Source organism: Coregonus lavaretus (genome assembly GCF_964263955.1).
Source record: "Coregonus lavaretus genome assembly, chromosome: 30".
NCBI classification, from domain to species: Eukaryota; Metazoa; Chordata; class Actinopteri; order Salmoniformes; family Salmonidae; genus Coregonus; species Coregonus lavaretus.
This window is the reverse complement of record NC_140017.1, coordinates 38,739,577-38,752,923: the sequence shown is the minus strand read 5'-3', so window position 1 is coordinate 38,752,923 and position 13,347 is coordinate 38,739,577. Positions and strand designations below refer to the sequence as shown.

General features: G+C 45.8%; 1 protein-coding gene across 1 annotated transcript in view; it reads right to left on the bottom strand.

Annotated features, from left to right (window-relative positions):
- The window catches only part of LOC311105881 (rho guanine nucleotide exchange factor 26-like), a 71,310-nt gene extending 65,798 nt beyond the window's left edge, over positions 1-5,512 (bottom strand). Inside the window, exons 1-4 of the mRNA XM_084148105.1 lie at positions 5,320-5,512; positions 2,925-4,242; positions 2,165-2,216; positions 691-830 (exon numbers count right to left, since the gene is read on the bottom strand). Of these exons, the coding sequence (XP_084004231.1) occupies positions 691-830; positions 2,165-2,216; positions 2,925-4,133 (1,401 nt within the window). The 5' untranslated portion in view covers positions 4,134-4,242; positions 5,320-5,512. The remainder of the gene's footprint in view (positions 1-690; positions 831-2,164; positions 2,217-2,924; positions 4,243-5,319) is intronic.
- Positions 5,513-13,347: the final 7,835 nt, after the last annotated feature.

Sequence of the window (13,347 nt, the reverse complement as noted above, 5' to 3'; positions counted from 1 at the left end):
CAGCCTGTCACAGAAGTCACGGCCCACAGACCTTCCATCTGGCATCAAACACAGGACAGTACAGATTAGTGGTATCGTCTACCCCTTTATCCTCCTCCACACATTGGAAACAATAAGTATGAATATCTCCATCAGAACTAAGTGTCCTGTACCGTCTGCAGTGACACATCAGAAACCTCTCTCTCTCTCTCTCTCTCTATCCTACCATCCTGGGTCCAAACTGGATTACATAATGTCATAAAATCGGAGTCACCACACTGGTGACTGCCATCTTTGTATCATATCCCGCTCTCTCTCTTTACCGAGAGAAATGAAGAGAGAGAGAGAGACAGACAGACAGACAGCAAGACAGAGAGAGACAGACACTCGGGACAGACCAGATGGGACAACATCCTGCACAACAACGGCATTCCATCTCCCAAACCAGACACTGTGTTTGTCTCTGTACTGCAGGGTTCTTCAATTCCGGTCCTGGAGGGCCGAAACACCTCTGTTTTACATCCTCTCCTTCTAATCAGGGGCTAATTCAGACCTGGGACACCAGGTGAGTGCAATTAACTACCAGGTATAAATAAAAAACAGAAGTGTTTCGGCCCTCCAGGACCGGAATTGAAGAACCCTGCTGTACTGTATGAGCAGACAGGAACTGCACCATGATGCACTGTGTCTATGTGTGTGAATGTGTCTCACCACACTGAGTTGGCTCCAGGAGGTGCGTATGGGCCTGTACTGCACCACGATGCGGTCGGCAGGTTTGGGCTCTTTGAACTGGTCCTCATCAGAGTCATTGTGAAGAGCTTTCTCCTGGTAGTTCTGATACAGTTCCTCCTCTAGAACACACCATAGACAGACAGGTTGATGGTGGATCACACCACAGACAGACAGGTTGAGGGCGCATCACACCACTGACAGACAGGTTTAGGGTGGATCACACCAGACAGACAGACAGGTTGAGGGCGCATCACACCACTGACAGACAGGTTTAGGGTGGATCACACCACTGACAGAGAGACAGGTTGAGGGTGGATCACACCACAGACAGACAGGTTGAGGGCGCATCACACCACTGACATACAGGTTTAGGGTGGATCACACCACTGACAGACAGGTTTAGGGTGGATCACACCACTGACAGACAGGTTGGGGGTGGATCACACCACTGACAGACAGACAGGTTGAGGGCGCATCACACCACTGACATACAGGTTTAGGGTGGATCACACCACTGACAGACAGGTTTAGGGTGGATCACACCACTGACAGACAGGTTGGGGGTGGATCACACCACTGACAGACAGACAGGTTGAGGGCGCATCACACCACTGACATACAGGTTTAGGGTGGATCACACCACTGACAGACAGGTTGATGGTGGATCACACCACTGACAGACAGGTTTAGGGTGGATCACACCACTGACAGACAGGTTGGGGGTGGATCACACCACTGACAGACAGACAGGTTGAGGGCGCATCACACCACTGACAGACAGGTTTAGGGTGGATCACACCACTGACAGACAGGTTGGGGGTGGATCACACCACTGACAGACAGACAGGTTGAGGGCGGATCACACCACTGACAGACAGACAGGTTGAGGGCGCATCACACCACTGACAGACAGGTTTAGGGTGGATCACACCACTGACAGAGAGACAGGTTGAGGGTGGATCACACCACAGACAGACAGGTTGAGGGCGCATCACACCACTGACATACAGGTTTAGGGTGGATCACACCACTGACAGACAGGTTTAGGGTGGATCACACCACTGACAGACAGGTTGGGGGTGGATCACACCACTGACAGACAGACAGGTTGAGGGCGCATCACACCACTGACATACAGGTTTAGGGTGGATCACACCACTGACAGACAGGTTGATGGTGGATCACACCACTGACAGACAGGTTTAGGGTGGATCACACCACTGACAGACAGGTTGGGGGTGGATCACACCACTGACAGACAGACAGGTTGAGGGCGCATCACACCACTGACAGACAGACAGGTTGAGGGCGGATCACACCACTGACAGACAGACAGGTTGAGGGCGCATCACAATAGTACAGTTCCCAATGAGAGCAAGACATCAAACATGGATAGAAAGTCACAGTCATAACTAGTTCATATAAATGACTAAGACAGAGAAGTGGCACTCACCTTCACTGTCAAATGTCCTCTGTGTGATCAGTCCTGTCTTCTTATCAGGACGCTGAGAGAAGAAGACCCCATGGCTATGTCACTATTAACAACAGGCCCAGGATCAGCTCTCCCTGCCCCACCCTTATATTACCATTATGAACTGAGAAATAAAACTGTCACTAGATCTGTTATCATGTGCATGTGAGTATCAGCACAATATCCTAAATGATGCTTTATTAGCCAAATCTGGTTACGAATTACATTATTGTACCAAGTTGGTTACCTTACAAATGCCTTCAAATTAGCCCACGTCTAATCCTCTCCCCCCACACCTGTCACATTCTAAATGACGGGTGTAAGTAGGTCCCCTGTCACCTGCTCTTGACCCCTGACCTCTGCACTGACCTGTCAACCTGACCCCGCCTAATTACAGAGCAGTGGAATGGAGTGTGTGTGTGTGTGTGCGCGTGTGTGTGTGTGTATTGCAATCATACGTTTTCACTATTAGCCTGACTTCAACACAAGCTCCTCCTGACATTGTTCCAACTTTAAGCTAGCTGTGGACTTTGGTCCTGATCTGAACTTCAGTAGAACAGCAACATGAACCCATCTGGCAGAGTAGTGTTAGTAAACTGTAGTGTGACTCTGCAGGGTAACAGACAGTAATAATATCCAGGCACACAGGCCAAAGCAAGGGGAGAACGGTTCCCATGACATAGCAGTTAACAGTAATGACAATTTCCTGGAAAAATAATAACTGAATACATCTCTTCGATACCTTGTTCTTCTTCCCAGGGCTGGTAGGGCTCTCCTTTACCGCCTGTAGTCCTTTGAGTACAGGCTGAGACAGACGATGGGTCTTGGGGTCTACAGGCTGAGACAGGCGATGTGTCTTGGGGACTACAGGCTGAGACAGGCGATGGGTCTTGGGGACTACAGGCTGAGACAGGCGATGGGTCTTGGGGTCTACAGGCTGAGACAGGCGATGGGTCTTGGGGTCTACAGACGGTACTTCCATTTCCACTCCACTCACCACTGCTCTCCTGTACGAGGTAGATCTCAACCCTCTCTTCAGAGTCCCAGGGCTCTCATCTTGGTCTGTCCCCTCTCCCCCTCCCCTGGACCCTCCGTCCGTGGAGAAGAAGGTTCCAGTCTCCACCATGCTGAGGGCTCGCAGGGCCCGCTTGGTAGGATTCAGGCCCAGCAGAACCCCCAGGGCCTGGCTCTGTACCCCAGCAGGAGAGACCTTGCTCAGGGACGCCAGGCCTTTGGGTATCAGCTGCTGGGTGCCCGTCTTCAGGGCAGCGGCACTGTGGGTGCTGAGGACAATGAAGGGAGGAGGAGAGAGGGAGGGAGTGGGAGAAGGAGAGGGGGCAGACATGTCAGCAGGGGAGGGGCTGCGGGGTGTGGGGGGGTCAGAAGGGGTGAAGGTGGAGGTGAGGGAGGAGATACTGGAGGTGGAGCTGTGAGATGGGGTAGGGGTGTGGAGACTAGGGGGAGAGGGGCTGGGGTTAGGGGGAGAAGGACGAGGGTTTAAAGGGTGGTAGGAAGAAGGGGAGGTCTGGTCCGACCACACCTTCTCCCCGTTACCGATTTTACCAACACTCCCACCGTGGTATGCCTTATTGTCCAATGACGGCGACTTATCATCCTTCGACTTGAACTTAGACAGAGAGAAACGTCCTTTGGGCAGATGTCCGATGCTTATACTCCTGACCACCCGTGTTTTCCTGGCGGGTTGGTTGAGAAGGTGCTTCAGAATGACCATCCCTCCTCCCGGCATAGCCACCAGTCTCTCTGCGGGCTGGCTCAGTGTAAAGCTGCACTTGTTGTCCTCTACGGGGAAGTCTGTCATGTGAAGTCTGTCTATCTGGTAGCTGAGGGGCCGGGCCTTTGTCTTGCTGGGGCCAGTGTGGTTGGCTGAGTGACGCTTCCACAGCGGGGTGATGTTATTGTTGGACAGATCTACCTCATTCCCGCCCTCCATGGTGCTCAATCACTCTTGTCTTTTCTTTCTCACTGCGGAGCTGGAGTCTTGTCCGACGAGACTGGTCACTGTGCAAACATCCCAACCCCACTGAGAACTGCAATAACCCCTGGTGGTAAACACAAAGAGAGATCAATCAAAATCAAAGCTGGAGTGGGAGCAGAGTGAGTCCTTATTCTTCAGGGTTAGGGCTGTCTGTGAGGTCACAAGTTGGGTCATTCCATAGCCCTCTAAAACTCTAGGCGGCATTCTGCCTTCTCCTTTCAGTTCTCAGCCATTAGCTTCGCCCACGACTGTCTCATGTAAACTACAATCCCAACGCTGTTTAAACGTTTAGAAACGTCAATAATCATCGCTTGGAATATGGCATTCAAAACATATGGCCCTTATCTTTAAATCAGCAAGAAAGAATCCTTCAAATAAATAAATATACACTTACTGTAGCAGTTAAAGATCCATACAGATATGGGCGCCTCCATCCCATGAAACTACACTTCCGCCACATTCCCGTGTTACGCTTGAGTTATGCTTATACACAGGTGTTAGGAGCATGCTAGATAGATCATTAACACAGGTGATCGCCTCTTGTCTTCCATCTGTTTTCCGTACACAAGCGGTGTAACATGGAGATATTGCCTTGTGTGAACACTAACCCTAACAATTTAACCGTTTGTTTTTTGAAAATGATATCTCGCTGATATGCTTCCAACACCGTACTGCAAGCCATGCATGTTAATGTTCACACCGAGCGTTGGAGATTTTACCAAAACTCCCCCCTAAAGAAGACGCCTTCGTCCAATGACTTAGTGTAATGTAATTACTTTACCACTGCACCAACAGCCTAATATCCATGAAGAGCATTGGACCACAATAGAACCCTGATACAGTAGCGGACCACTGCTTGACAGTGACAGACAGGCATGCAGTCAGCGGAGGAAAGTTTACCCTAAATTATAACGCTCTAAATGAGTTAAGGAGTAGTTCAAAACTATGCAGCAGAACACGTTCAGACAACACATGCGAATATCGTCTATGCAGAGAAGTAGGCTGGCTATTGTAGCCACAGAAAGACGGGGAAACAATGTTACGAGTGAGAGTTCCCACCATTGAGCTAAAAAAGAACAGTTCCAACGCCGAACGGCGAGCGTTGTCTTCCAGTAACCCGTGAGGGATAAACTAGACCTACCTTTCTATTGACTCGTCGTTTCCCTGCAAAACCTCGTCATGGTGTCCTGCAGTGCTCAATATAATAGCCAAAGTTTTCTTGTTGTTTGAGATCTTATTTATGCTTGGGGTAAACTATTCCTTTGTGCAGTAATCCGGGGACCATCGGCTGTGTTCACCGTGTCTCGAAGTCCTATATGTCGGTGTGTTATCTCCGAGAGTGACCCGGGTCGTGTCTTCAGGAGGAGAGTACTGAGCAGGGGGAATGCCTATTGCCAAACAGGACAGAAGCCTTCCCAGGTTCACGTGACGTCATGTGCACTACAATTCGACCGAGTTGAACTTTTATTTCGTTAACTAAAGACAATGAAAGCCCTGCACCTAAACATTGTAAGACAAAAGTGAAAATAAAATGTCCTAAATAATGTAGGCATATAGTCAACAAAATCACAGTGTCCATTTGGAGAAAAATTATTTACATTTGGGACCACTTTGGAAAGTTAAGTATGGGACTAGTTCACCATCTAGAAATGTTCAGTGATTTAGCGCCACACTGTGGTTCTTTAGAGTACAGCCACAGTAGACTACAAGAAGTCTAGATTAAACATTTGCTAATACATAAATACAACACTTTGCCCACACAGATTCCAATGACAGTGGAAACTCAAGACTTCTGAGTGACAAATGTTACAATCTTATCCAATATGTTTTTGAAATACAGTAGGCTAGACCTACACTAGCTCTCGAGAACCCAAGGGGGCCCAAGGTGGCTTCCAGCCAGTCCCCGTCTTCGGTTCTCAGCTGATGGTTTGGAGGACAGCTGGCTCCATGTGAGCTACGATCCCAACGCTCTGTTTTAACGTTTAGAAATATTATTCATCTTCGCTAACTATACTGATTTGGAAACCTTTGGAACTTAACTTTCATATAAGCGAGAAAGAATCTTTCAAATACAAAAGATACTTACTCTGCTCAGTTTAGCAAAAGTGCACCCAGCTGTTTTCCTTTTTTTTTTACATTTTACATTTTAGTCATTTAGCAGACGCTCCTATCCAGAGCGGCTTACAGTTAGTGAGTGCATAATATATATTTTTTTCATACTGGCACCCTGTGGGAATCGAACCCACAACCCTGGCGTTGCAAGCGCCACGCTCTACCGCACACTGCCTCAGCTGACATCCTCTCACCTTGCATTTCCATTGGACCATTCCTTTCCACATTTCTGTCTGTTTCTCAAACTACAGCCGGGTGCAACATTCCTACACTCAAAAAATTAGGGGTTCAACAAGGGTTCTTCTAAGATCCTCAAAGTTCTTTGAATAACCTTAGGGTTCTTGGCACTGAAAATGGCCCCCAAAATGTTCTTCCAAAAACCCCATAGGAGGTGGGGTTCATCGAGGAACCTCCTTAGTTGGTGGGGGTTCTTGCAGGAACCTAACTGCCCAACTGAAACGTTTCCATTTGAAAGGACAGCAGGTGCAGGTACTTAACTGAAAAATGTAAAGATCTCCTCAATTTAAGGTAAGCTTTGTCCCTTGTATGATCTAAATTCATATTGTTTTATGATGATACCCATCTATATTTTCATATTTGTGCAAATCTGTCTAAAACCGAAAATGTACACAATTCAATGGATATCAATCAACAAAGAGGTAAGAATATGTAGGCTATGAGAATGTGTTGAAGGCTAGCTGTATTGGGTGCAGATGACTGAACTGCTCACTTTTGTGTCTGTTGTCTGCAGGTATACAGACGAGGAGGCATACAAAGGTATGTAAATTGGTATTGGTATGTTATGCAGATCACATGTACCATCCTCCTCCCTTACCTCTTCCATGAATATCCCATAGGCCTCTACATTATGGACAAGTTATGTGTATGAAAACCATGATCAAAACAGTTTTTTTTTCTCCATCCACATTCACCACAACACCAAGGTATGAATTCTGTCGGGAACATGTTTTGTTAATCATCTGCATAATTACTGTTTTGGGGATTCACAGATTTCACCCTCCTTACACCTCTGATGGATAAAACAGGAAACCTGTTAGATGCAAAATCATTCTGGCTGTGGATACGGAGAACATCAACACATTAACATCAACACTCCAGAGGATATACCCATTGGAGGTGGGGCTCTGCTGGGAGTTTACCTCATTTTTTGATTTTTCTTTCTGCTTTGCCACTAAAATCATAATAACCACTGTGAACTCAAATATTGTGTTATTGTTATTGTTATACATATTATTATTATTAACAATAATAATAATAATATGTATAACAATAACATAATATTTTAGTTCACAGTGGTTATTATGATTTTAGTGGCAAAGCAGAGGGGAGGGGGGGTAGTTCAAAAAATTTACCCCAAAAGGTTCTTCAAAAGGTTCTTTGAGGATCCATTAAAAGGGATTTTTTGAAGAACTTATAGGGGTTCCCCCACAGTTTCGATTAGAAGAACCCCTAAAGGATCCTCCAGGAACCTTTTCTTTTTAGAGTGTAAACGGCATACATTAAGTGTCTTTTATATGATATATTTATTATTATTTTTACATGAAAGTTAAGTTTCAAATGTTTCAAAACTGTATCATGTGCGAGGCAATTTGTATTTAGAAAAAGCATTTGGTCGGCGTTGAGCTTCATCGGGCCATTTCTCATATAAGGGGACATCCAATGTCTCTATGAATAAGGGTTGCACCTACACTGAACGACAATATGCCTACAAAAACGTTTTATTTTTTGTAGACTAGGCTACCTGAAATCAACATTTGCTGTTTTAATGGCTTGAATATTTGCCATGACATAACCAGAACGTGTGTGGAAAACAAAACATTCCTCTAATAGTGGAGAACTCTAATGATTTGCAGCACCCTACAGGCAGTAGCCGATTGCACGCAAGCTCTCTTCAGTTTTGTGCGGTTGCGGTCTAAATTCATGGAACGCCTTATCATAGTGATATTGCGCGATGTGCTCTCATGTTTTACCAGTCCTTTCCAAAACAGACTCAAAACAAAACAAATCAATTTATGGTTTTAAAATAAGCAGAGCTCTAGACAACAAAGCATATTTTGTCGCACTGTAAATTATTTATCTGCTTCCCAGTCCCGTTATAATATGCCATTTATGGATTTGTAACCCTACCAAGGCCATGTTCAGTTTCCAAAAGATATCGAAAGTTGTAAATATACTGAACAAAAATATAAACGTAACATGTAAAATGTTGGTCCATGTTTCATGAGCTGAAATAAAACATCCCGGAAATTTTCCATATGCACAAAAAGCTTATTTCTCGAAAATGTTGTGCACACACTTGTTTACAGTTGAAGTCGGAAGTTTACATACACTTAGGTTGGAGTCATTAAAACTCGTTTTTCAACCACTCCACAAATTTCTTGTTAACAAACTATAGTTTTGGCAAGTCGGTTAGGACATCTACTTTGTGCATGACACAAGTCATTTTTCCAACAATTGTTTACAGACAGATTATTTCACTTATAATTCAATGTATCACAATTCCAGTGGGTCAGAAGTTTACATACACTAAGTTGACTGTGCCTTTAAACAGCTTGGAAAATTCCAGAAAATGATGTCATGGCTTTAGAAGCTTCTGATAGGCTAATTGACATCATTTGAGTCAATTGAAGGTGTACCTGTGGATGTACACTGCTCAAAAAAATTAGGGGAACACTTAAACAACACAATGTAACTCCAAGTCATTCACACTTCTGTGAAATCAAACTGTCCATTTAGGAAGCAACACTGATTGACAATACATTTCACATGCTGTTGTGCAAATGGAATAGACAACAGGTGGAAATTATAGGCAATTAGCAAGACACCCCCAATAAAGGACTGGTTTTGCAGGTGGTGACCACAGACCACTTCTCAGTTCCTATGCTTCCTGGCTGATGTTTTGGTGACTTTTGAATGCTGACGGTGCTTTCACTCTAGTGGTAGCATGAGACAGAGTCTACAACCCACACAAGTGGCTCAGGTAGTGCAGCTCATCCAGGATGGCACATCAATGCGAGCTGTGGCAAGAAGGTTTGCTGTGTCTGTCAGCGTAGTGTCCAGAGCATGGAGGCGCTACCAGGAGACAGGCCAGTACATCAGGAGACGTGGAGGAGGCCGTAGGAGGGCAACAACCCAGCAGCAGGACTGCTACCTCCGCCTTTGTGCAATGAGGAGCAGGAGGAGCACTGCCAGAGCCCTGCAAAATGACCTCCAGCAGGCCACGAATGTGCATGTGTCTGCTCAAACGGTCAGAAACAGACTCCATGAGGGTGGTATGAGGGCCCGACGTCCACAGGTGGGGGTTGTGCTTACAGCCCAACACCGTGCAGGACGTTTGGCATTTGCCAGAGAACACCAAGATTGGCAAATTCGCCACTGGCGCCCTGTGCTCTTCACAGATGAAAGCAGGTTTACACTGAGCACATGTGACAGACGTGACAGAGTCTGGAGACGCCGTGGAGAACGTTCTGCTGCCTGCAACATCCTCCAGCATGACCGGTTTGGCGGTGGGTCAGTCATGGTGTGGGGTGGCATTTCTTTGGGGGGCCGCACAGCCCTCCATGTGCTCGCCAGAGGTAGCCAGACTGCCATTAGGTACCGAGATGAGATCCTCAGACTCCTTGTGAGACCATATGCTGGTGCGGTTGGCCCTGGGTTCCTCCTAATGCAAGACAATGCTAGACCTCATGTGGCTGGAGTGTGTCAGCTGTTCCTGCAAGAGGAAGGCATTGATGCTATGGACTGGCCCGCCCGTTCCCCAGACCTGAATCCAATTGAGCACATCTGGGATATCATGTCTCGCTCCATCCACCAACGCCACGTTGCACCACAGACTGTCCAGGAGTTGGCGGATGCTTTAGTCCAGGTCTGGGAGGAGATCCCTTAGGAGACCATCCGCCACCTCATCAGGAGCATGCCCAGGCATTGTAGGGAGGTCATACAGGCACGTGGAGGCCACACACACTACTGAGCGTCATTTTGACTTGTTTTAAGGACATTACATCAAAGTTGGATCAGCCTGTAGTGTGGTTTTCCACTTTAATTTTGAGGTTGACTCCAAATCCAGACCTCCATGGGTTGATAAATTTGATTTCAATTGATAATTTTTGGGTGATTTTGTTGTCAGCACATTCAACTATGTAAAGAAAAAAGTATTTAATAAGATTATTTCATTCATTCAGATCTAGGATGTGTTATTTTAGTGTTCCCTTTATTTTTTTGAGCAGTGTATTTCAAGGCCTACCTTCAAACTCAGTGGCTCTTTGCTTGACATCATGGGAAAATCCAAAGAAATCAGCCAAGACTTTAGAAAAAAAATGGTAGACCTCCACAAGTCTGGTTCATCCTTGGGAGCAATTTCCAAACGCCTGAAGGTATCACGTTCATCTGTACAAACAATAGTATGCAAGTATAAACACCATGGGACCACGCAGCCATCATACCGCTCAGGAAGGAGACGCATTCTGTTTCCTAGAGATTAACGTACTTTGGTGCGAAAAGTGCAAATCAATACCAGAACAACAGCAAACGACCTTGTGAAGATGCTGGAGGAAACAGGAACAAAAGTATCTATATCCACAGTAAAACGAGTCCTATATCGACATAACCTAAAAGGCCACTCAGCAAGGAAGAAGCCACTGCTCCAAAACCACCATAAAAAAGCCAGACTACAATTTGCAACTGCACATGGGGACAAAGATTGTACTTTTTTGAGAAATGTACTCTGGTCTGATGAAACAAAAATAGAACAGTTTGGCTTTAATGACCATCGTTATGTTTGGAGGAAAAATGGGGTTGCTTGCAAGCCGAAGAACACCATCCCAACTGTGAAGCACGGGGGTGGCAACATCATGCTGTGGGGGTGCTTTGCTGCAGGAGGGAGTGGTGCACTTCACAAAATAGATGGCATCGTGAGGAAGGAAAATTATGTGGATATATTGAAGCAACATCAGTCAGGAAGTTAAAGCTTGGTCGAAAATGGGTCTTCCAAATGGACAATGACCCCAAGCATACTTCCAAAGCTGTGGCAAAATGGCTTAAGGACAACAAAGTCAAGGTATTGGAGTGGCCATCATAAAGCCCTGACTTCAATCCTATAGAACATTTGTGGGCAGAACTGAAAAAGCGTGTTTGAGCAAGGAGGCCTACAAACCTGACTCAGTTACACCAGCTCTGTCAGGAGGAATTGGCCAAAATTCACCCAACTTATTGTGGGAAGCTTCTGGAAGGCCCCAAGTTTGACCCAAGTTTAACAATTTAAAGGCAATGTTACCAAATACTAATTGAGAGTATGTAAACTTCTGACCCACTTGGAATGTGATGAAAGAAAAAGAAGCTGAAATAAATAATTCTCTCTACTATTATTCTGACATTTCACATTCTTAGAATAAAGTGGTGATCCTAACTGACCTAAGACAGGGAATATTTACTAGGATTAAATGTCAGGAATTGTGAAAAACTGAGTTTAAATGTATTTGGCTAAGGTGTATGTAAACTTCCGACTTCAACTGTACATCCTTGTTAGTGAGCATTTCTCATTTGCCAAGATAATCCATCCACCTGACAGGTGTAGCATATAAAGAAGCTGATTAAACAGCATGATCATTACCCAGGTGAACCTTGTGCTAGGGACAATAAAAGGCCAATCTAAAATGTGCAGTTTTGTCACACAACACAATGCCATAGATGTCTCAAGTTTTGAGGGAGCATGCTGACTGTAGGAATGTCCACCAGAGCTATTGCCATAGAATTTAATGTTCATTTCTCTACCACCTCCAATGTCGTTTTAGAGAATTTGGCAGTACGTCCAACTGGCCTCACAACCGCAGACCACGTGTAACCACGCCAGCCCAGGACCTCCATATCCGACTTCTTCACCTGTGGGATCATCTGAGCCCAGCCACCCGGACAGCTGATGAAACTGAGGAGTATTTCTGTCTGTAATAAAGCCCTTTTGTGGGGAAAAACTAATTCTGATTGACTGGGCCTGGCTTCCCAGTGGGTGGGCCTGGCTCCCAAGTGGGTGGGCCTATGCCCTCCCAGGCCCACCCATGGCTGCGCCCCTGCCCAGTCATGTGAAATCCATAGATTAGGGCCTAATGAATTTATTTCAATTGACTATAACTCGCTGAAATTGTTGCATGTTGCGTTTATATTTTTTGTCCAGTGTATAAATGCCATGCATAGAGCCGATGTGGTCCATTATTCTACATTTTAGAAAGGCATGCTCTACATACCCTGTTCTATCTGAACGTTCCAAAACCTTGCGTCCAGCTGAACGCGCCACAGTTGAATTGTCTTTGACCCTACATGCCAGACTGTTTTGCTGTAGCCTTTCATATATCCACTAAGTGGCGCCATTTGTCTTGTCTATTGTTAAACATCACCTCTACCTCTCCATTGAGTGATAGGTGGACACACAGGAGCATGGTGAACAACAAACATATTTAAAAAAAAAAAATACATACATTACCAGACAAAATTATTGACTTGAATTATACCACAAAAGTAACTCATTTCCGTGTATTGTGATAAGCACCTGTCCCTCCCTCCTCACCCACCCCCAGGTCCAGTCCACCTGCCTTCTTCCAGCAGTCACCCTCAGGACAAGCTGGGGCTTTAGATGTGGTGGGGTGCAGGGGGCAGGTATCTGGGAAGAGGAGAGGGAACATGGGGAGGGGCAGATATCTTTGAAGAAGAGAGAAGACCAGGGGGACAGAGGGAGGGGTTATAGAGACAGATGATCCCACACACAGGTTGATGAAGGTTGTGACTCTTCATCGTGAGAGAGAGGGATCAAAAGGAAAGAGGAGGATACTTAATGTCCTCTTCACCTCACTTACTCTCTTTCTCTCTACAATGTCCAGCCCTAAGACATCAGAAGCACTTGTTATGTTGTAGGACCCTTCCTGTCATAGAAACAGCTCCTGAAATGGCTGAAGTGGGCTCTAGAGAGTGCCATTATTTTTAGCTGTAGGCCCACACCTTTCTGTGTGTGTAGGTGTGTGAAAGCGGAAACGGGTCATGAATGTATACG